The sequence below is a fragment of the Colius striatus genome, chromosome 18 (assembly GCF_028858725.1).
Source record: "Colius striatus isolate bColStr4 chromosome 18, bColStr4.1.hap1, whole genome shotgun sequence".
Classification (NCBI taxonomy): Eukaryota; Metazoa; Chordata; class Aves; order Coliiformes; family Coliidae; genus Colius; species Colius striatus.
Window position 1 is genome coordinate 3,362,415 of NC_084776.1, and position 25,635 is coordinate 3,388,049.

At 38.1% G+C, this 25,635-nt stretch overlaps 1 protein-coding gene across 1 annotated transcript in view; it reads left to right on the top strand.

Annotated features, from left to right (window-relative positions):
* The window catches only part of PRKCA (protein kinase C alpha), a 141,982-nt gene that overhangs the window by 66,018 nt on the left and 50,329 nt on the right, over window positions 1–25,635 (top strand). The window contains exons 4-5 of the mRNA XM_062010577.1: window positions 23,443–23,554; window positions 24,287–24,415. Coding sequence (XP_061866561.1) covers window positions 23,443–23,554; window positions 24,287–24,415 — 241 coding nt within the window. The remainder of the gene's footprint in view (window positions 1–23,442; window positions 23,555–24,286; window positions 24,416–25,635) is intronic.

Genomic DNA, 25,635 nt, shown 5'->3' on the forward strand with positions numbered 1-25,635 from the left:
TAACAAAGCTACCTTCAGGCCTGTTTCTATGGCAACAGGAGCATCAGACCAGCAGAGAATGGACTAGAAAGGAGATAAAAGCCTCTATAAAAATAGTTATAAAAAGCATATGCAGAGCTTTGGCTACTTTTGTGACCTTTTGAAAAAAAGTAAAAGTAAGACAAGAAAAAATCCCCAAATTTAGGGGGTTTTGAAACCTGGTTGTTACAGTAGCTGTTTGGGTTAGCCCCTGTTGACTATGGAGCACTAGTAGAATAATAGCAAATTAACTTTGTGGTCGGTAATTAAGAAGAGTTTATTAAAAACGAAATCTCAAACCTAAACTTGAAATCTGGGATCATCCCAAATGATTGTTTTCTTCCTGAGAAAATTCTTTGTATTTAATTAAAGATCATTTGAGCCCTCCAATCCTAGAATGCAACAGGAAGAAAACCTGGAGAACTCTTCTTTATAAAATCTTTTCTTAGGTAAAATCCACTTTTATTTTTCAAGGTCTGTATTAATACCTACAGCTTGACCTACTTATGAGTAAATGAGTCATGTTGTATTGTTAAATCTAAAGCCTAAAATTCCCTTCCTCAACAGACATTAATAACATTCCTTTATTACCATATTAAAAAGCTTTTTAATTAATTAAAGCAAAATAGAACTCGAATAACCAGAGACATTTTCAAAGTTTATTCATTTAGTCATGTTGATCTTGTTCTACCAAGTGAAATTCTGTTCCCAATCTTGAGATTTAACAAAGTACTTGGGTTTAGTATTGGCAACTAGGTGAACATACTCTGCTGCATACTGCTGGTATCTGCTGCTGACATGCCAATAGCTTCCAAATGGGTCTGGCCTCTAAAGGGTGCAAGAGGAAAGAAAACAATAGAAGGACAGTGGGGAAAAGTAGAAACTAAAACAGTAGAAAAGCAAGTGGTCCTGTAACTTTTAGAAGAAATGTATAATCCCTCGGAGTTTTGTTTAACATCTGTTACTTGTATCTTCATGTGCCAAGAGCATGATTGGACCATTCATGAAAATAAAAAGAACTATGCAATCAACAGACTTTGTTAATATTCCTACATAAAGGGGAGTTGCAACAAGGAATGTGAAAGACTTCAAACACAAATGGGTTTATATTTAACGTGCTTAATTTAGAAACGTGCCACACAGAGGTGAAATTAAGAGAAACACAAAAACACATCCTTTTTGGGTTTTTTTGATTTGCTGGAAGAGCATTATAGAGTGAGAAGAGCAGAAAATGTTCTATTCCACCATTCCAGACTAATCCTTTGCTCTTCTGTGAGAAGTTACAGCTGTTTACTGATCTTACAAGCTCAAATCAAATCTAAGTGTTTCCCAGTGCTTTGTATTTGACAATGATAAAGCCCTTGGGTCAAATGGGGAGGCAGCTTCTGTGCCAGAACGTATACCTGAACTACTCCAGGCACCCAATCAAGGAGAGACGTTGTAGACTGAAATTGAGTCGCTTTAGTGACATAATAGTCTAGAAATGGCTACTATAATAGAAGTTTCTTTTCAAGTAGCTCTAAAATGAATGAGGAAAAAAGTGCTGGTTTAATTTTTTTCACATTAGCTGTAATTGCATGGCATTTTATTTTTTTAATGTGGCTGCTCCTGTCACAGTAGTCCATTCCCTCAGGTTCATTACTGCTTGTTTTGCCAATACTGTTGGGATTCACTCCAAGAATTTGGGTTATTAGTCAGTGCAAGAAAAGACCAATGCATCTTGATCAATACAGGCTTCCAAAAATTAAACATTTCCTGAGGTTGTGGTTCAAAATGATCACATTTAAAAATCAAGTTCCTCTTTAATATGTAGAAGATTTTTTTGTCTTCTGAGAATGTCACACATGAAGATATCTTTAAAATGAGATTACTTCATTTTTTGTCTACTTTAGGCCTTTTGGCAGAACTTGCCCTGCTCTCAAGAGATGCAAAACTCCTCATCCATGCACACAAATCTGATATATACACACAGATATTGTTCATTTTAAGTGCTCATTAGTGCTTGTGTTCACCAGCAGAGTCAACGGGAATTGCAGGCAGGCACTCAGTGCTTTAGAAAATTAGGCTAATAAATCATAAATACCTGATCTGGGAGTGTGTGAGTGTGTTGTGTGCTGTTTAAAATAGTATGTCTGCTGTTTGTGCTGGCTTTTTCTTCTGCAGTTTCATCCCTGTTTATGCATAAACATTGTCTCTTTACATCATCAAGGATTTATGGTACCTATATCTTTTAAAAGCATTACAGTTACAGTAATATCTGGAAAAAATAACTCAGTATTGCAAGTAATACAGTTCAGGGTACCAACTTTAAGATAGGACTTATTTTTTAAAGGAAAACTATATAACTGAATTGAAGGGGATAACAGTTGAATTTTGTGAAAAGTACTGAAGTTCCAAAGCAAAATACTGCTTTGGAAATCTTGATGGTAAAGGCAGATTCAGGAAAAGGTCTCAAACAGTGGGTTTCTAGGCATTTCTAACATTAGCACCAAATTTGCATGTAAGTCAGTGGGAGTCTTCTCAGTGCTTAATGAACTGTGCTTGACTTACAAACTTAGGATTTAAACTGTTTCTCTAACGTGAAAATAAAGAGTTTGCAAGATTACAACTGTAATAAAACCTAAAACCACCCAAAATAGACTGTGATGCATCCATTCACTTCACAGTGCTTAGGAAAACATTGATTCTGTATAATGTTTAGTGCATCTTCTATAAACCCCCACCCCCCAGCAGGAATACCTTTGGCTTTGATGATGCTGGAGGGAACACACTCTGCTGCTGTAGTAATGATGTTGAACAGTGCCTATAAAATCAGATAAAAAGTGCATCGTTCATTTAGTAGGAAGTGGAATGTGAAATGATGCCATGGGTATATGATGTACTGCTGCTATCCTTCTGGATTAGGAGCCTCAAATAGTCACAGTAAGGAGAAATTTCTTCTGCAGTTGGATGTCTCTGGCAGAACTACTTGTCACCACTGTGATCTCTGTGGGTGACTCTGAACAGGGTCACAGTGATGAGCTGCATTGGCTGCAATGTTTGCTGAGGTAAATGTGCCCATGAGCATCATGTGTTTTGCCTAAAATACGGTGCTACACGGTCACCCCCAGCTTTTGTGTACATTTTATTCATTGCAGTTAAAAAAAAAGTGGAGGTGTAAATAAGGCCAGTGGCAGGAAACTGTTGGTTTGTTGCTGGAACAATAATATGAAAAAGTAGACAAGGGAAAAATGTTTTAACTGTATTTCTCCCATATCTCCAGCCTTGTGCTAAATCATCTATGTATAGCTGGCTTGTGAAAGTCTGTTAATGCTGTTCTCATTTAAAAGATAACAATGTGAAAGTGAAGTCTGTCAATGAAAGCAGAAAACTAATAGGTAGCAATCAAAAAACAAAGGAAAAATTGAATTAAGTCCTTTCTAATGATATTCCATAATCAGATCTTCCTAACGGATGGGTAGAGTGATCTATTTAATTGTAACTATAGTTGTGGTAGAGTACTATGCCTGATTGTATTATGTCTCTATAATGAAAGAACTAGCAATACTTTTGTAATAAGTACATTTTTTCTCAAAACACTCTATTTTATCTATTTACTACACACTTATATATTGCCTTGTGAAGTTTTTCTTACTCTTTCTACTGGGACCGATCTTTTGATCCTTTGGCAGAAAGGGATATTGCACTAATGTTCTCAGTTCTGCAGCAAGTTTTATGGCCTTATTTATCTTCAAGTATATGCTGATATTTAATGATTTATCCTTGACTGGCATGCCTTATGTTGAGATGTTCTTTATCTACAGCCTAATTAAATTAAATCATATACCATCTGTGTCTAGTTCAATTAAAACAAATTGGACAGATTGACCTCCTTAATAGTCTTCAAAGCACATTATTAGACAGTACAGTCCCTTCAAGATAACTTGTCATCTCTTGAGATAATACTTACTGTCTGCTTGCAAAAGTTGGAAGAAAAAGTCCATCTGCATAACTAAACTGAAGTTAAAACGTGCATCATGCCACTTATAACAGAAACTTTGAAACATCAGGTGCAGGTAATGCAAACACCTTACACTATGTGTGCAGCTCCTGCTGATGATGACGTAGAGCTGGGATCCTAATGTGTGGCAAGGGAGAGCTCAGTAAGTGTGGGAGCCAGGGCAATATCCTCGTGCATGGCAGAGTGCAAGTAGCTGGTAAGAAGCAAAGGACTACAGAGATGCTTCTCTGATCTCTGTCTTGCTCAGCCAGTGAGATCACCACAGCTACCAGTAGCCAATCTGGCAAGTCTGAAGCTGCTGGCTGGAAAGTGTAGTCACTTCTCCCTCCATTGGATTGGTCTCCTCAATTTATCATCTTCCACGTGTCTAGTTCAAAGGTACTTCCAGGCTGGGATTCCACTTGTTCATCTCTCTCAAAATCTAATAAAAGTTTCTAATGAGGTCTGTGGTTTTAGGATTTGTCATCTTTGACTACTCAGCAGTCTTTGACACACTAATTTGTGTTCTTCCTCAGCTTTTATCCTTTTACTGTTGGAGCTCGTATTCTGACATGGTTTGCACTATGTTAATCATGGTGGCATCATCATCTTCTCTGCTGCTAATGTTTCTGTGATACTCAGAAGTTTGTCTCAGAGATCTTTGGGGCAGTGAGGGTCTCGTACTGGATGTGAAAGGACCAATAGTCTACCAACAATAAGCAAGACTGATCTTAGTACAGATAGAATAAGTTGCTTAGCTAACAGACACAACGCTTCATGTATCATGATTTGACAAATGTTCCTACTTTAATGCACAAGATTAGGAGACACAAAAACTCTTTAATTAGTTTTGCATTTCCTATGCAAGTTTTCAAATCAGTATTAATAGTGTACAAACAGTATTTCATTTCTTGATGGAAGTAGCCTCTGCAGAAGAGGCTGCCAAAGTATCTTCATTAACTGTTTTAAAAGACAGTTAATCTGCAGAAAAGAAAAGTGTATGTTTGTTTGTGTTACAGAGCAACAGAGAAGATGAGCAGTAATGTTTGCTGGCTGTTTGGGTGATACACACTGATGGAGTATCTGTTAAGTACTTGGAACTGAAGTTTGAGAATTAGCTGCAAAATTCATCACTCTGCAGTAAAGATGAAAACTTACTGCAGCTAGATGTTACTGTAAATTAGGTTTGAATTTATTAAGAACATAGAAACAATCATCAAGTCAGTAGTGAAACAGTAGCAAATACAAAAGCAGATTTTAAATATTAGCACAGGTTTTGCTGAGCTTGTTGTGTGCTTGGTACTGCTGCCTGCTTATTTGCCAGTTTTTAGGCTAATTTTCTAAGGAAACTGCTTGCCAGACCACTTAGTCCATCCTTCAGCTCAGTCTTTGTGACTTAAACTGTGCTAAACCAATTAATTCATCTGATGGCTTCTATCCCTTGACTGTTTCCCCATCAGTTAGAAATTGCTTAGCCTCATGCCTGCTCTGTGCTGCTGCAGCACAGCAAGGCACAGGCATGAGCATGACACTCAGCATTCTTACAGCACCTCTCACAAGCCTTCAAGGCACTCCACCATCATCAGATCTCTCCACAGTCCCTGCAAGATAAGGACCTCTTAACACAGGTATTTTACAAATTGGTAATTATACACAGAGAAATGAGTCCTGCCTGGATCATACAGAACAGGACAGAATTCTCATCCTGCTGACTTCAGATTTGTTCTAGACCCCCTGTGATGCAGAGCATGTGTGTCTGTAGCTCTCTGCCTTCACAAAGCACTGTGAAAACAAATGGTACTCGCCTTCTCATCCTCAGGAAATGATGATGAGCTTTTCCTTTTAGAGGAGATGAAGTTGGAGAGTGAGAGAATAACTTTTCTAATCAAGAAGAAACCAAATCCTCCCCTTAGCAAGGGCTCCCTTTGGGTTCTTGTACTGTGATATTTCTGACGTTTTTGAAGGCCATTTGAGAAGATTGTATCTTTGAAGGATATTGAATATTTAAAACAAGTGTTCTAAGATGTTCTGAATTCTCAAGGGACAGGTTAATAACTTCAAGCTAAAATATTTCAAAATAAGAAGGTTCTATTCCAGTGGAGTTTTTTTTCCTACTTAAAATAACCCAGCTGTGAAAGTGGAAGTGTGTAGTACTAAGTGTTCTTTGTTCAGAGTTTAAAAATAATTCAAAACCCCAGAGATTTGGAAGCAGATGTCTCTGCTTCAGGATTCATAAGGCCCCAACAATGGCACTATCTCATTGTCACATGTCGATTTTGTACTCGTGCAGCACCCAGAAAAGATCCTTTTTCTACTAGTTCAAGTGTACTTTTTGGAGAGAAGGGGTTTAGTGGTGTGTTTTCTTAACTTGTTCCTTTTGCTTGGGCTAATCACTGTTCCATTCAGCCTCCTCAGATATATAATAATCATAGAATCATAGAATGGTGGGGTTGGAAGGGACCTTTAGAGATCATCCAGTCCAACCTCCCTGCAGAAACAGGTCCCACAGAAACATGTCCAGGTGGGTCTTGAAGGCCTCCAAGGAAGGAGACTCCACACCCTCCCTGGGCAGCCTGTTCCAGTGTCAAACTTTGTACAATAAGGTTACTTCCAAACATTAAGACACCAATGGAACTCACTTTGAGATGCATCTTCCCACAGCCCACCCAGCACAATTCCACAGTAGAGTTTAGGAAACAGCTCTTCCCCTGCTGCTTCCCATCTCCAATTATTGCACTTGAATTTTACTCTCTCTTTTTTCTGTTCCTTATTCCTTTGTCACACTTTAACAATTCTAATGCATTCAATGACTCCTTACAGCTATGCCCCTCATTGAACTGCAGAATTACATTCATAAATAGATGCCACCATTTTAACCTGCAGTTACAGAAATCAATTACCACTTTATTGGATTGACTACATCTTCTGAACTCTTCTGTTCATGATGCTGTAGGCATGATAACCAAACTGGGAACATTTGAATACAAATACACGTTTAATCAACGAGCATCATGAAAAGCTGTAGGGTAAAGATTTAACATGAAATGTTTCTCTTTTTGTTAATGCTGGAATAATTAATACTTTCCTGGAGTGTTTTTCATCTATGGCTTTTGTCACTGTTCATTTTTTAACCTGCAGTTTATGTAAAGACAGTCATAATGGTGTACATTATTCTCTGGAGAGGAGGTTTTTAAACACATAATCTGAGTTAAGAAACATTCAGTATTCAAATTTCAGGCATTATTTCAGTCTATTTATTCAACATTTCTTTATTTAACAGAGAAAGCTTTGATTTAAAAAGTACCTGCCTGATTCACAGTGTCTTTGATTAGACAGATGTGAGAATGCTGCCCAATTGCTTTTAGTATAGTTACTGAGTAAAGTAAAGCTGAAAATAAACTGTTAGTTAATTGTATTAAAATAACAATATGGAGGGTTTTTTTAGGGAAAATCTCGAGGGAATCTCAAACAAAAGCAAGTAGTTAGGCATAAAGCAGTCCTCCCTGATCTTCTGGTTCAGTTTTCTTCATGAGTCATACAAAGCTGTTCTGCATGTTGGATGAGGAGGCTGATGAAGGCCCCCGGGCAAAGCTGGGCTGTCCCCTTCCCTGAGGTTTTGTGGTTGGTGCAGGGATAGTGTCATAGATGGGTGGGTTAGCGGCATAGACTTCGGACTCCTGCTGTCATCTGCAGAGGTGGGAGTTGCAACTTCATCCTGAGCACAGCTCAGATGGTTTTTAATCCAAAGGGGACCTGAGGATATGCCATTTTTACCTAGTGTTTATTTTTGGGAAAGAAGCTTTTTCTAGGGAATCAACAGCATGTGTCCTAGAGGATGTAGGCGCAGCACAAGTATGTCTCACTAAACACAGAGTGTGTTGGCTTTATTTGACTCTATGCTTTTGAGAGCTAATAGTTTTACAGAAAGTGGATTGCTTATCCTCTGTACTGTAAAATCAAAGCTTTATGTATCTCACTGTCTCAGTAGATAACCTGCTTTCTAAACTCTTCCCAACTTAGGTCATCAAATATCTTATACAGGGTTCTGATGTGGGGTTGTTTTTAAATGCCCCACAATGTTACACATTTTAGGAGACACTAGAAAATATCTGTACTGACAGTGGGCATTGGATCTGAAACCTGCAATTCATTGGCAGACTAAAAAGAAAGCATAAATGTTCAAATCATTAAGAAGGCTGAACTGCCTTTAGAGCAGAAGCCATACATAAGGGATATATATATTGACAGAGCAGCTGGTACTAAAAGGATAAATGATAGGCTAAATGATTGGATAAAGTCACTCATACAATCTTAAATCTATACTTTATTAGCCTCTGTCACCATCCATGGATGATGAGCACAGATGAATGTAATCTATCTGAAACTGTGGCCAGAAGATGGAGTGAAGTAATGTCATCACATATAATATGAAAAAACAAGTGCACAGCTCCTGGCCTTTAAGTGAATCTCTCTCTTATGAATATTTCAGCTCATGCACTCTGCTTGAATTTTACTTTTGGAGCATTTGAGAGTTGCTGCTCTTGCAGTGCTTTGTTGGGTGAGACTTGGTAGTTTTTCTTTGTTATATAAAATGCAGTGTTAACACAAAAAGTACTAATGAGAAGAGAAAATCTGACTGATACCTGTATTTAGTCTGTGAAATAAGTGGCTCGGTGGTCTTAGTTGCACAGATAAATGTCATAATCAAACCTGTTGTGATTCTTTCTCTTCTCTTCCTCTTAGTTGGAAGTATTTAGGAATTTGTTGATAGAACTGACAGTTGCATAATGTAAAATCTCTGTATGCTTTCCAAATGAAATGGATTTGTTATTGGTTACAAAAAGAAGATGAGAAACCTTTATTTTGCAATTTTTTAACTTGTATTTTTGGGATCCTAGAACAACAGTTACTTGAGAAATCTTTTAAAACACTCAATCTATGCCAGTGCAGCTTTTGCTAAGAGCCTCTGACACAGCATGTCAAAAACCAGGTCTGCTTGTGACCTTTGAAACTGCCCAGATGAGTCTGTAAGAAAGTCTGGCATTAGCTAACAAGTTAATTGTGCTGAACTAAGCTGTGCTGTTTTCTCTAGGACAATATATTTTGGAGTAACAGGTGATGGATAGGCTCAAAAATCACTTTTTATAACAAAAGAACTGCTTTATTAAGGTGTTATTATTGTGATAATAAAACACCTTTAAATGCTTTCATATAGCTTCACATTTAGGTCATATAATACAGGGGTGAGAACGAGCTTGCCTCTGTACATGGAAAATGATCTTTTTGGTGTTTTGGGTGCTGCAACACAATAAAAATATAAATACCTAAAAATACATTGCTTTAAATGCAGCATCGAGCTGTGTGTTTACTTTATGTGCTTAAACTTTTATTAAACCGTGATAAAAGCTTTTCTCTCAATGTCCTCTTGCTGCTGCAGAGCAGCCTCATTTGTTGTGCCTGACATGAAATATGTAAAAAATACAAATAATAAACCAAGACCTTGCTCTGTCATGCTTCAAGTAGCTGTGGGAGTTGAATGGAATGAGGCTTGATAAATTAATGATGCTAAGTGCTGAAAGAAAATGGGAAAGTGATGAATGCAAGGAGAGAGGTGCCAATCTTTGATACCATGACTGACATGCCAGGCACACAGATAACAAACTGTGGGCAAGGATATAAAGCAGTGAATGAATGGGGGAACTTGGGACTAAGAGTAACAATGGTTTAGTAGAGACATTTGTTTCAATTATTTTTATCAAGTGATCCTTAATGATAGTCCTGGATCAGAGGGACTACAGGGCATTTTGCACCATCATTGTAGCCATGTTGTGCAAAGCACACAGTCCATGTGCAGCAATTGAATAATATAGGAATAATAATACAGAAAAATACTTTCTACTTGTGAAACTCATCAATTAAATTGTCTTTATCAAATATCAAAGGCCCAAGGATGAGCAATGTATGAAACATTTTTTCCCCTGTTATGAAGTTATCAATGTAAATGTAAGAAAAATCATTTACATTAGTAGTATGCAATTTCAAGCTAATTGCATTATATTGCCATGCAATAACTGAGATTATGCACATTGTAAAAGTATTCTCTGAAACCATTTGCTTGCTTTTAAATGTGAAAGTTCATCTGGAGGACATCTATTATAATCTCCTTGGTTTTGCTTCGTTTAATGGTGAGGAGAGGTTTTCTGTGATGAAGTGAGTTTTCTTAAGGACTCTTAGAGACATACCATTAATTGCTGGCTGCTAATTTATAATGATTTGCTTTGTATTTAAGTTTTCCCACGTTATGCAGTGGGGGTAGTGTATTTTGGAAGGATTTTTCTCCCCAGTTTTTATATTTTGGTTTACATCCAACTAAGAAAACCATCTTGAGTTTCCTCCAGCTTCTTCTTGATAGGCTATGAATGTCTAAATTGTTGCAAAGGAGGCCACTGTAGAAGGAAAGATGTCCATCTTACTGACAACATTAATTGTCATGTGATTCTGCAGGCCCATCTCCTGACCTGTGCTTGCAAAACTGGTTTTCAAAGATACTTTTTTTTCCTTTCTTTACTTCTCATATCAGTCTCCCACATGTTTATCATGCCAGATTTTTCTTTCAGCAGGATTAATATTGTGCAATTCCATTTGTACCTGGGATTAATTTTGATGCAGCCTTATAAAGGCTTAGCTAGCAACTCTAGAAAAAGCCCATGTTAATCTGCATCCTGGGATTATAGAGGAAGACCTGTTTCTTTTCTACTTCTTTTTTAAAATTACATTACTTGCAGATGATGAAAAACGCACTCATTCTGCTGCCATACATGCAAGCAATTTCCAGAGATGCCTGCTCTGTAATCCCTGACTAGATATTGCACTGTAATAACTTTTATTTATTTCTTCCATAGTAGTGTCCATCTGCAGAGCTCCTAAAGACTGTATCTAAGTGATACACGCTGCAGTGAGCAGACAAGTGTCCAGCCTGACTCGCTTCATGTTGGCAAATTAATTACAATTGTAATCATTGCAGGGACTCCCAGGACGTGGGTTTTGACTGAATTTTGTGAAACTAGGATAGAGAGAAAATGGCACAACTTTTTCTCCTTTGTTAAGAAAATGAGAAAAAGAAAGCTGTTTCTTTTTCATGCCTCACTTTTTTCTCTGTTGCTGTGGATATACATTTTCTGTATAGAATGGAACTAGTTGTACTCAAGAGGATGAACTTTAACAATGATGGATGAGATGCAGAACAACTTTTAGGACACCATTAATTTTCAGTGGCAGGCAGCTTTCGTGACAAAGAGAAGGAGGAAAGAGAAATGTATGTAGAACACTCTTACTTGACTTGTGAACTCCAGAACTGTTACAGTCAGTATTGGAGACCAGGATTGTTTGATATTTTGGCCTTGGTTTGGTAGTATTATCAATTACAAGGAGGACATAATATTTATAGAGGTTCACAGTGACTAGTGTAGGGATACACTGCAATGCTTTCTACAGCTACAAAGTCTTCATAGTCAGAGGCTTCACTGGGGAATGTTCTTACCCACGGATGGTTCTGAGAAATAAAAAGTCGGAGTCTAAACGCATCTTCCCTTTGTTGGAAGTACTCTGCCAGCAAAATGGTTCTGTGCAGGCTTTCTTCCAAATGAAAAGCCTTCAATGTAACCTAGGAAGCTCCTTTGCCATCAACAGCCTTGAGGAAAACATTCTTACTAAAGGAAAATGCTGTAGCACTGAAACTTGTGTCCATGCTGTGGTCTCAGGATGGACATGCTCAGAATTCCTAGCTAGAGGTGATGTTGCTGAATGGTTTGGTGAGACCTTTCTGTATTTCCTTTGTTTGGTTGGGTTTTTTTTCTTTCTTTCTTTTTTATGCTGTAAGGAATTTTTCCTGATGCTGTAAAACAGTTGAGACTCATTCAGCCCGAGGAGCAGAGCAGAGGTGGCAGCCATGAGGAAATCCGCCTCTATGGGCTTCAAGCGCTGGAGCTCGCTCCCTCTAATGTGATTACAACAGTCCTTATTGCATTCAGATTTGTGATTAGCAAACCTCAAAAGGGGCAAATTCTGCCCAAGGGACAGAAGATTCATGTGAGTTCTTATTTTTAATCTTTGTGTGCTCTCAACTGTGGTCACAATGAAGCACTTTTCTCCTCAAATAGTAGCAGCGAGTTTTGGTTTTAAATCACAAATAGCGCTGCCAAATGTTGGAGAACAGGCTGTGCTAAAAGCCTGTCGTTCTTTAGGGGTTTATTGTGCACCAGTAACTTTTTCTTCAAGTTTCAGTATTGTTTCCTGAATTTTTAATCAGCCAATAAATAGCAACTGCTGTGGAAAGATGTTATGGATCAGACAGCTTGGCTGTGATCTCTGCCATTTTAAGGTCAGGATTTGAGTATAAAGCTTTTGCACATTCAGTCTTAGCTGCCTATTTATAGGGGGTTTTTGGAGGAGTGGGATTAGTGAGTTTTTCAAAAGAGAAGATACTGACTTCACTATAGCAAAGATACCAAATGCTCTATAAATACTAACGAGTCTAATGTCTCTCTGTTCTTTGGTCTGCAAAATCAAACGTGCTTGAATTACTTTTCTGAAGAAGGGTTATTTAGACATATAGAAAAACATCTGTTCCAGGCATAAATAAATAATTTTTCAGTGTTTAGACATCATAAAAGACTATTTGAGTATTCTGTGCCTTAGTATCTACCATGATATGATTCTGGCTGTGATTTCTTGAAAGCAGTGTTTTGCACATTGAAGTGTCGATGTTGGAATCAAATCCTTCAATTGTTAATGGAATTTGTATGTACAATCCATCCCTGGGACTTTGGTCTCTGGAGAATATAATTCTGCCTGCATTGTGAAATATCTGCTTAGTTTAAAGGCACTAACTTCCATAATTGTGAAAAGGCAGGGCTGAGATGAAGGACAGAAATCAGACTATGTGTTTAAATAATGCATTTTATCCCCTCCTTCCTGACTTGTTGTTGTTGTTGTTAACCAATGTATAAAATCAGTCAAAAATGAATTATTCAGTGGGTACCTTTGAAGACAATTTACTCAGTGTTTCAAATTCATGTTTGTCTCTAATAAAAATTGTCAGATGAGGAGCAGTGGGACACAGGTTCTTGTACAAGGAAGCTGTTGAGTCGTCAAATTCTGAGTGTTTTTCAGCCAAAAATTTCTCAGACTTTTCAGAAATCACTCTTTCTGATTTTGTGCACAATCAGCACAGTTTTGTCATTATACCAAAATAAACTGCCAGCCTTGAATTTAAATGAACTGTTGAGCTGTGACATAAGGAACTGGATATCAAAGATAAAGTTCTTGCACTGTGGCATTTGTCATGGCTGCAAGGCTTACTCTGATTTTACTCTTATATGTGTATTTCCAAAGCTGTTGAGCTTCATCCTCCCATCTTCTGTGGAGTAGTATTCCATAGGTTAGATCAAGATTGCAATATTTTATATGTGGTTTTGCTATTTGTGATTTGGGGGTCTGTGATGAGAGAGACACGTAGAAGTTTGCATTTAAGTTAAATACCTTGTAAAGTCAGGAGAGAATTCATGAAGCTCTGCCAAAAGATGACTGAGAGCACTCAAGAGAGGAATCTTTTACTTTAAAGATGCCTAAAGGTAATTATGCAAATTATCCTCCCTGATGATCAAAACAGCTCTCTTAAACTCTTTAGTATTAAAACTAAGGACAATGTATTTAGAGGAGGAACCTTTTAAAATGACACATGCCAATTAGAACCTTAGGTAAATGTAATTTCTCCCTGTCTAGATCTTAAGGAAGATCAATGTACAGTTTTGACAAACTCTGCTATTGAAACATCAATGCAAGACTCCTCTGAAGTTTGTCAACAAAAAGAGAAAGTATGTGCCAGTACTTGGAAGGTGAAAGAGAGATGCAGAGCTCCTGGGTGTGCAATACACTGGGACAGACTGTTCAGGAAACACCCTCCTGCAGTACTCAGTTTCCACCAATAAATCTGTACAGAAGCTCGTGGAGTTGGCTGTAGATTTTGAACCATATGTTGATGTATATGGATATTGCCTCTTCCTGTTTGGGAGCAATGCATCCAGACATCTTTTCTTGGAAGCGTACTGAAGTATGCAGATGCTGCTGTGGGAGGTGGGGAGACAAGGTGCTATGTAAATAAGTGGGTAAGGGTTTAGTGAGAACATATAAGGTGTGTGTTTATAAATTGGTGGGTTCTTCTGATAGCACTCAGTGTTTTAGAGGAGAAAATGGAGTTCTGCAATGAGAGGAGGAGTGGGAAATGTAAACCAGTTATTATGCAGGGCCTTACATATAGAAGTAGCTGAGAGGCAGGAACAGCAGCCCAGCAAGCTGCATTCATTAGCTGTGCTCACAGTGCTGCTGCTCCTTTCCTCTGAGATTTTTTGGCAAATCAGCTCATCTTTATGTGCTCAAGTCTATCACTTAATAGTTATAAAGACTATAAAGATTCAAAGAAGATTCATCAGAACAAAGGGCAGGTTTGGCTTTAGAAATAACATCTTTGTTTTGTTTTGGCTGTTGTCAGCAGTCAAGAAGTTTGGGAGGTCACAAAGATGCTTTTCTTAAGTCTTAACCTGCTAAACAATGAACCTGACCCCTGGCTGCAGTAGCTTCTGAGAGGGTGTTTGGAGTCATTCCCATTTCTCCTTGTACTCTTGGATAAATGTTTACCACTTTCCTGGATGAATAGCACTCAGGCTATGACAGATGTCAAATCGTTTGACCTGATACCTCTGCACTCAGGGTCACTGCTTTTACAGAGGAACCAGGGCATTTCAGGTGAGGTTAGCTTTCAGCCTCTCAAAAAGACAGTGTGAGCTTCAGCTGAAAATAATGGAGAGAAAAAATTAAGTCAAATCATCTCTAGCATGAGGCATTTGGTCAATAATGACATTTTAAAACTGATGAGAAGTGATTGTACACAACTACAATGATGTATAAAGTAATTGTTGTGCAACGTGATGTCTCACAGTGCAATGACAGTGCCAACATGACCTGCTGGTGGTTTCTGTCACGTTAGTGATGCACTGCACCTAGCCACACTGCAGAAAATACATTGTCACTTGTAATATTAAACAAGTCAGCATATTGCATCTGTTAAAAGGTAGCAATAAACTTTTATACAACAGGAGTTTGTTTAAATGGCTTCTTCCATCTGAGCAATATCAAGCTACATGTTGTAAAATGTATCCAAGGTGTAAAGGACACTGAGTTGAGAAATGTTTGACAAATAATAAGTGAGTAATAATAAAACTAATGAGTTAGTTTTGTTAAGCAAGGCTTATGCAGCTGTGCCTCTGTCTCTCTAGTACTCCCTTTGAATGCAGATCCCTGGATTCCATCTTTATTGAAGCAATTTATACACTCTAACATTATGTATGAAACAACTTGCTCTGTTTCTTCCTCGTCATGAGTCCATTTCCGACAGGATCTTTTGTTTATGCACTTTCTGTAATTATATTGCAGTTTCTTCATTAAAAAAGAATGAAGAAAAAATAGACAGTAGACACCAAGTCCTTTCCAAATTTGCCTGTCTTCATGGTAATTAGGAAATTACAAATTCCTGTGAGTACAGTCATGCAGATCTTTCTCCATTTGCCAATTCAATCAGTACTATTCTATACAAGAAGGACATGAACAAAAGGCAGCAATGAAAATCAGTTAATTCAATGACCACCTGTTCCTTATAATTAAAAATGATAATTTGCTGTGAGTTCCAGGAGGAGACTGACAACTCTGAATCGTTTTTTAAACTGTTGTCAAGTTGTCCTCTCCTATGCAAGTGTAGAGAAGGAAATAGTTGCTTGATAATTGTTGATATTAATGAAATACAATTTTTTCCTGTTTGTGTACTTTCTTAACTCTCTTCAGAGTAACAAAGAATAAAAGTGGTTGTAACAGTGATGGGCAAAGGGATTATTTTTGACTGAGGTGTCATTTATTATCATGAAATACTTCTACAGAACTTGAGAATCAGTCATCATTTCTGAGTATAACTGCAACCCTTGAACCCATGGATGAATGGGCTGTACTTTGAACTTGCTACGCTGCAGCTACTTTCAAACGTGCTTGTGTGGGTCTGCAAGCAGCACAGCAGTGTTTGCACAGCCCACTGCTGAGTGTATGCCATAAGCTCAGGGCTCTCCTGCCTCTGTTGTCTCTGAAATCTGTCTCACAATGAGCCTGCCTCTTCTCCAGTGTCCTTTCTGTACAGGCATAGAGACTAATTTACATAGGTTTGACTACCTGCATTTTTGCTTAGGCTTTGTTCTCATAACCCATTACTACTTCTGTTACTGTAGAGTGAATGGAACGGTGTTTATGCTCTTAACACCTGCTAGTAAGTGTGCAAGGGGTTTCCCACCCTGCAGGTGACAATGGAATGAATCCTTTCTCTGAGTTATTCCTTTGAGTCACTCCAAACTGTGAAACTCCAAATTCTGCCTGGAGGTCAGATTCTTCCAGGAAGAGTCAGGGTGCAGTTTCTTAGTGAGAAAGCATGGTTATGTCATTTCTCTCCTTCTCTATTGCAGGAAGATGCTCTTAGTAACTATAAGTCAACCTGTGGAAGATTTTTTTTGAGTGCTTGGCATGTAGATTTGGAGCCCTACAGAGTCTTGCAGCTGAGATGGAGAAACCCTGTGAACTACTAAACTCAGCTGGTCTGTAGTGTCCTTCCTTTGAGCCAGGAGTTGGGCTCAGTGGTCTTCAGAGGTCCCAGCCAGCCTCAGCCCTTCGGTGGTATTTTTGGTTCCTTGGTAGGAGTCTTCTGTTGTATTGCACTTTACTGAAAGCAAGAAGACTTTTCTACGCTGTACCTCTGAGAGATGAAATATCAAACTTTACAAATTTGTACATTTTGCAGTAAAAAATGATACAATCTTAATCATTCCCAAGAGTCTCAGACTCTCTTTGCTTTCCCTTTCCCATGTGCCACATCCTCATTTGGTCAGGGAAGAGCAAAGCTGGTGACAAGTTCAACAATGACTGTTTTTTTGATTGAGGGCTTTGATCATAGGAGCCATATTTTAACCCCTGGATGTTATTTCCAGTAGAAGCTCCTTGTCTCTTGTAGCTCCTCAAGGTTGACACTGCATTCTCAAATTAAGTTGTCCTGAAAATCACCAATTGATATTTGGCTATCTCAACAGGAAAATAAACAGCAAACAGAAACAGGTCACTCAGACATGATATGTGGCTATTGTACAATATCTGGATATTTGATCTTAGATACTGTAATTGCTGCTTGGAAGGTGTTTAGAAAAGCTGGGATCTGAAGACTTTCATTAAGGGAAGTTTGCCTGAGGACAGCGTGGGATGAATGTGGGATTTGGCTCCATACAGAGAAAAACATGATAGATTCTTCTTAAATATGTTTTATTAACTTGGTGATCGCTTGGGGAAGTTAAAGCTGATTTAAGTAAAATATATTCAGTACAAATAGCAGTGATTTCATTGATCTGTTAGAGCAGCATTGCTCACAATCCAGACTTCAAAAACATCTGGAGATGAACAAGGGAAGATGTAGGATTCTGTGTTTCTGTCACAGTAAGATATGTTTAAAGGTTGTATATTAACGTGAGGAAAAGAGACTTGCCAGTCTTGTGGGGCTTTTCTATTGCAAAACAGGAACAATGATCTCTTGTCTCTTATGATAATCTGTATATGTTTTTGTATATATTTAATATATTGTCTCCCCTCTATTTTCAGTAGAAATTCAAACAATATCACAATTAATGCCACTGAGACTCAGAAATTATGTTTTGCCTAAGTGAAATCATTTAAGCTTACTTTTCCTTTACACCTTTTAGACCAGTAAATAAATACAGTTGTGTTCAATTGGGGATGAAGAACAGTGCTGTGGTTCTGTCGTGGATGTAGGAAATGGAAAACTGAGTACATTTGCATTTATTTACTTCACATTGTTCTTTGTTGTGGGCTCTGATACAACCTTAGGACCTGACGGGTCATCTGCTGCAGAATTCATTTAAGTTATTTTTGTAATGGAAAACACAATCTTCCATTTCTCCCACAGTATTTTTACACTCACATTTTTGCATTTTCTGCTTAATGATCACAAAAATAATTCAGTTCACCAGCCATAGGCAGTTTTAAACCAATAATTAATCTTATATCCAGCCTAACGCCTTGTTAACATATGTGGGTTGGTATTAATGACTGAAAACATTCTTCCCTACACCTCCATCACTAGTCCAAGCTCTGGCACTGACAGATCTGCTCGTGGGATTGATTTAAAGTCCTTCCAGAATCTCACCAGTTACAGCTATGTCACCTAGAAGATGCTGAATTAAAACAGTGTAGGTATAGTGTCGTGGTTTTGCCTAGCCAGCAATGACAGGCTCTCGCTCAGTGCCTCCCATCCACCCCCATCCCCATTAGGATGGCTGAGGCTCCAGGGAGGAAAAAGATAAGCAAGGTTGTTGTGGATTGAGACAAGGGGCAGGGAGGGCTCACTGCCAATTACAGTTCTGGGCTAAACAGACTCCACTACTTGACTTGGGAAAGTAAGGAAAGTATATTCTACTATCTGCAAGAAACACAACAGAACAAAAAGCAAAAACAGGGCAGGATAATGAGAAAAATACTCTGGAGGTGTTTCAGAGACAGTTGGATGTTGTAGTTAGGTAAATGGGCTAGTGGTTGATAGGGCTGGGACAAAGGCTGGACTCAATGGCTCTAGTGACCCAGTTATTGATACTATGAAAAGTATGTGCTATGAAAGGACTTTAGTAATAACATGATACTGCTTTGTATGTAAAACCTCCACTGATGCAACCTCACATAAAGTGACTTTTTGTATATTTTATACTTAAAAAGAAACGTGATGATTTGGTGCCTGCAAAATTATAGTCGGTTCAGTGTTGCTATCAAGGGGAATAAAATCCTAATCAAAAGGGAGCTTTTAGGAAGGAATTGGAGATATGAAGCTCATAAACTCTTTTGTAATGTGGTAAAGCACAGTTTGACACGTGCAGCTGGTTAACCATGCGCTTTCAATTATTGCACACCCCCGTCTTTGATCCATAAAAATCATGGAATGATTTCTCACAGGGGGGTGCTTTCCGTTGCTGTTCAATAAAGGAAATAGATTCATTTTGTGCTAAACAAAGAAGAAAGGCAGGGATGGTGGCATTACTGCTGCAGGGGGGCAAAATGTAGTTCAGTGGCAGTGGATGGATTGAAAATTGTGTGGTTTTGGTGCGATGCCTCCGTGTCCTTCTGCTTCCCTCTGCCGGAGTGTGGCAGGATCCCTGCTCAGCCCCTGGCCAGGCTTCAGAGCAAAACCAGTCAGAGCTGGCTGTCTGGACAAGTCACTTCTGCAAAGTCATTTCTTTATTTTTGTAAAAGTCTCTGCTCCAGGTTCAGGTTTTTTGTCAATGGATCCACATAGTGCAAGTGTGTGTACAGCACAGACCTGTTGGTCAGTGCAGTTCTGTGGCTGCCTGGCTCTGTATAAACCATTTCTCAGCATTGAGATTAATGAATAACACCTGGATTTCTTTCAGAGCTGTATGAGGTGTAGTTTCCCAGCTATTCTTCACCTTTCCAGGGCTGCTTCATCCCTATGTGGCTTTACAGGCTCTGAAACTCCAGCCTATTGTACTGCAGTCGAATTGCAGAGCTCTGGTGAGGTTTCTGCCAATTTAAAGGCTTTTCAAAGACAAATATTTAAATGTCTGTGATATCGATTGCCCAGAGTTTCCTTTCCCATTTAATTATACTACATTGCATTCAGTTGTACTTGCAAAAATGGGGAATTGTCTTAATAATAGCAGATAATTCACTTTTGAGCATGAAAATAACATGAATTTTAATAGAGCATATCATTCATCACCGCTTAACAAGTGCTTTCCCATCGCCACTTTCCCCCTTCATAATTTTGATGGATTTTGGAAACAGAAGTGGGCTTTCCCTTTAGAGTTTCACAATTAAACTATGCCAAGTTTAGTGCAAAGTTCAATTCTCTTGCAAATAGCAGCCATTATTTGGCAGTTCATCTGTCATATCCTGGCTTGGCTCCCCGTGTTTACTGTGAAGTATGACTGCCAGCTATGTTTCAGGAATTATTGAAAGTTTACATTGATTAAAAGGGATATTTGAAGAAAAATGACAATACCTTACCTCTAACTCAGTAGTTTAGCAGAAAAATGCTAGAGACAATGCTATTTCCTCAATAATGTGTATATTAATGCATATTTAACATTGGGAAGTATTAAACTGTGTTAACAACTACTAAGATAATTACTGTTAATACTATAAGTAATTAGCACTGGCAATGTAGCAATTATCACTAATATAGTTACTTAGAAGTGTAAACTGCAGATTCCTGAGTAGTTTTAAGTGTGTGAGAAGCCCACACTGATACAGAGAATAAGATGAAATGGTTTTAGCATCAGTGATGGGCACAGGGAGATCTCTTGGCTTTCTCTGTCTGTTCTCAGAATGTTTTGCAAAGTAACAATGTTTTGTATACTTTAATTTACCAAAAATAAAAATGCTTAGGATTGAAACAGAAAATGGGATTAAATGCTGATGAAGAGTGCAGGCTCTTCTTAGTTTCTTTTAAATATTTGTTAGGTTCTTTTTGTTTAGTTCTGTTAAAGGGATTTTAAGACAGAGGTTTCCTACCTGCAAAGTTTCTGTTTCAAGAGTAGTTTGGGAACTGTTTTCCTTTGTCCTCTTTTTTAATGCTCTGCCTGGAATAAGTGACTTCATGCATGCTTACAAAAGAATAACTAATAATAGTCACAACATACTTGTTGCTCTTCAAATAACCCCCAATTCATATTGAATTGTTTGGTTTACACATCATACAGTAAGTATCTTCACACAATGATGGAAACCCAACGTTTATTCTAGAAGGCAAATGATGATTCACGTTATATACCTTGAGTCATGCAGGGCCAACTTCACAGCTTGATCCAGCTTGATTTACTTATTCAGTGACTGGCTTTATTTTATTGTTTTCTAAGAATGCTTTTGCTGGTGGTTTGTAGTTGGTGTTTAGGCTCAGGAGTACACGTGCCTTTGTGCATGTAGTGCTGCTCTGGAGTGAGGGCAGGCTAGTTGTCCTTATATGTCACAACATTTTGAAGCCACACACACATACCCTTGCTGAACTTAATTGCCATGTATATTCCCTGAATTGGAATGGAATTATTTGGTGATGTTCATGATATGGCTTTGTTATAATATATGAGTTCACTATATTTAGTAGATACTCACTGTAATAATTTCTCATAGCTCTTTCCTCTCCATATCATTACTTTATACCCATAAATACCACTATGTCAAATGTTAAACACAACTTTAAAAATCTGTTTATTCAATGCCATTCTTAGATCTGTGGGTTTCATCCTTCTCAGCAACAGATGTGCTCACCAAAGTAATGTTTAAGTGTACGTATTTCTAAGGCAACAAATCCCCTTACGTCTTCTAAACAAAACAATTTAAGGAAGAATTTGCTTTCAAAATGTGTTTCAAATTGCTTGGAAGGCATATAGTCAGAATTAATCCATCAGATAACCCTTTAGTGAAGCAATGTTCCCATGACCCAGCACTACAGGTCCCATTGGCTATATCTTTAATAAATCATGAACCATGTTCTCTGGAGCATTAAATGTCATTCCCTTTAGGTTAACTGTGTTTACAAAATAAATATGGTTGTTAGCAAATAAATATGGTTGTTTCTCTCAGGCTGTATAACAAACAGGACTATTGAAGTAGTCTGAATTGGAATTCTTAATGTAAAGTCTTTACTTGTTATCCTGTACCCTGTGTCATTTCTGTCTGTGCAGTGAAGATTAGTGGTTGGAGGCTCAGCATAAAACTTAGCATCAGCACCAAAAAAAATTCACACAAATAATGCTTCCCCCCAAAAAAAACCCTTCTGAAGTGTAGAATGGGAGAGTATTGAATTGTGAAGGCATGATTTTGCCTTCTAATAGTTCTATTTTTATGGTAATTGCTCTTGGAAGTTACCACATTGCTTTAATTTCTTTGGAAAGCACTTGAGGAACTTTTCACTTTTGAAGAAAGAGCATGTTTTCTGTTTTGTGTAAGATGCTATGCCTTGCTTTTGATTTTTTTTTATGAAAGCATTAGCAGATGCAAGTTGAGAAGTTGGTTCATTTTTTAAGACAACTTAATAATGCTTATCTCATATACAGATATATTCATATTCAATGTAAACATAAGAAAAATGTTTTGATGTCTTATTGTGCAGTTAAGCTTTTGTTAAAGATATTTTAATACATAAAAACCTGGCATTTCATAACTTCCATGGTCTTTCTGTGAAGAATGTTAGCAAGAATTTCTTTCAAATCCCAATATATTTTCTTTTAATGAAGAATTACTGCTTCTCCCAACTTCTAATCAAGAGTCTACAGGGAGATTTTTTACTAAAATACAGTTGGGACTGGAAGAGGGGATAAAAGATATCAAAGTACAGATGATGTGCACAAAAGGATAGAACTGGGCACTGTTTATTTTGGCAATGTACATCTGCAAGTGTTGGGAGCAGGCTTCATGTACGTGAGGTGCTGTGGTGATGTCTATGTGGAAAAAGCCTGACATGGGTGAACATACTGAAGATGTGCTTTATTCCTTTTATATAAACAGTCATGTTTTTTAAAGGGAGCCTCAACTCCTAGACAAACAGCAAATGTGTTTGGATGTGTCATATGTTTAAGTGATTTGAGTGTATTCCCTTTCACTGGTCCTAAATTAGAAACCATTTCCAAGCTGATGGTGGCCTTAAAATGTCCTCACTCTGCATTTTCTCTGATCAAAAATCAGATGGGAATAGCAGTCTCTCTAACATGTTGACTCCTTGCCAACTTAGAATTTGCTCACTTTCATTTACCATAGCACAGATTATAGATTTGTATCATTTTGAGATGATCCCATCTTTAAGATCCTGATTTTGCAGTCATTTGACTGTATTTCAGATTAGCCTCTTACCAGTTACTTCCCTCTTCTCCTGCTGTATTTTGTGTCCTCATTTCAGAGCAGTGATGATAACCCACGGTAAGCAAGCACACAGTAAGTGACACTTTAGCCACAGGCTGAATGCTGTCATTTTACTTGCTGTGTATGTACAGTCAGTCGAAGGAAGTTCTGGTGCAGATGAATCACAGGAACAAGCCTGTATTCTCTGAGCTGACATACTCTTTCTTGCAACACCAAAGCAAAAGAAAAAAGAAGAGCTGAGGCCAATGTACCTGCACTAATGTAGGTACCACAAAAAGTGCTGTGAAAAAGCTCCATGCTGGGATATATTTTTCTGAAGCAAAAGTTGCAGAGCTGGAAAGTTTTCTGTGTTTGAAGTAATATATTAAAGGTGTGTCAATCTTATTTTTAATGACCTGAGAATCTCTTTCTCGTTTTTTTTCCTGCAGGATCCCAGAAGCAAGCACAAGTTTAAGATCCACACATATGGAAGCCCAACGTTTTGTGACCACTGTGGGTCACTGCTTTATGGGCTTCTGCACCAAGGGATGAAATGTGACAGTAAGTGAAGTTTTTCTAGGTTACCAAAAGGATATATTGTATAAAGTAAGTGGAAACACTGGGTAACAGCTTCTTATTTCTTTTCTGTGGAAAATACCATTTCAAATGGCAGCTATTTATAGTACTGTTACACTTCAAGTGGATATTTCAGTACCATAATAATATACTAATGAAAATCACCTCTTGTTGCTGAGAATACGGTGTATGCAGTTTGATGTAGCTGAAGAGCCTCTACAATGACAGTTTTGAGAAAGCCTCTTTTATGACTGCTTAGATGACTACACCATTGAAGACTGAAATTTCAGTTCAGCTGGTAGCCAGGATCCAGTATGTTCATTGTATTTCATTTGTCTTGTAAGTCTCCAGCTAGAAAAATCTAATAATCAATTTATTCCTACCTCTCTTCATTGCTAATGCTGTCATGAATGCTCTGTTTTCTTAGTCATATTCCCAGCAGGTCTTTATTCCATTTTCACTTCCCCCCCCAGCCCTCACTTCATTAATGATATCTGTAGGTTTCTGAGGTGGATTAGTTGCTTCTCTGTTTCCCTCACTGTCTACAAAATGTATTGCAAGATGGAAACCAGCCACAGTGTTCTGTTGAAAGACTGTAATCTGAAAGTGTTGCCAGCAGTTAAGCATTGTAATCTTAACTTGCACTGTGCTCGATCCTTGCAGTGGAATCGTATCATTAGCTTCTCTTAACTGTCTGAACCATTTCTACATCCACAGCCTGTGACATGAATGTTCATAAGCAATGCGTCATAAACGTCCCAAGCCTCTGTGGCATGGATCACACGGAGAAAAGAGGAAGGATTTATCTGAAAGCTGAAGTCAACGGTGACAAACTGGAAGTAACAGGTACACAACTCGTTTTGGAATGCTGCAGGGTTCGTAAATGTGTAACACACTGTGGGTTTAGGTACCTGAAAGCTGGTGGTGGAGTATTTCCCTTCAGAAGTGTGAGGATTTCATCCAACACGTCCTTGAATCCAGAAGCAATGGACTGATATTCATAAAAATAAATGGAAAAAAAGAGAAAGCTGTAGTAATGGCTTAAAAAACTCAGGAGTGTTCATAAGAAAATCACCATAATGTCTATTTTTTGTGTGGTAAGCAGCCCAGGGGGTAACTAGCTGTTCAGGAAGGTACTGTCACCTTCAGAATCAACAAATACTCCCAACTTTCATCAGTTGGGCTGTTTCCTGCATTTCAGAGTATTTCATAAACAAAGGCAACTTGGATTTAATCCCAAACATTACTCCCAGTGAGTAATAAAAGAAAGAAATCTTAGCACATTCTGTAAGGTTAAGGTTACCCAGCTGGGGAGGAGGGAGAGAGAGGAAGGAAAGAGAGGGTGGCAGTTCATTTCCATGGAAGTGTTTCTCCCAGGATTTATGAGCAAGCTTTATTTGTACACACATGCGTGGACACCCCACACCCCCACCAACCCATTCCAAGTCTGAAGTTGCAGAAAGACATCTCTGAAATGTATTTTCCAAGCTGAAAGGCTGTTTTATCACACTAACTGGAAATGTAATAGGTTACTTAACTCCCACAGAACTTCCTTATGCTGTATCAGAGTGGACTTTACAACTCAGGATCTGCAGAAGGATTTGTATTTACGTGTCACGTTTGTTTCTGTATGTGCTTTCTGGTTTAGCTGAAGCCAACTGGTAATTGGTGTGTGTGATATCTAAAGTGTAAAGTCAGTAGTGAACTTTACTGTTGATCCTTCCTTTCTGTAGGCAAATAAATATGCATCAAAAAAGTTCTTCACCAAGCAGATTGCAGAGTGTTTGCTCAAAGGGAGAACAATATGGCAGGAATTAGGATGGACAGAAGTGAAATAAGGGAAGAAGTAACAGGAAAAAATTGTTCATGTTTTTTGTTATAGGTAGAAGCAAGGCTGTCAATTTAAATTCTAAAAGAAAGTCACCATGTTTTATAGCTCAAAACTTGAAGGAAATTTCAAGTATGTGTTGTAGTAACTAAAACCAAAATAAGTATAGCATAATGTAGGAAATGGAATAGAAAATGCTCATAAAGCACAAGCTATTAAAAGGTTTTACCTCTGGAGA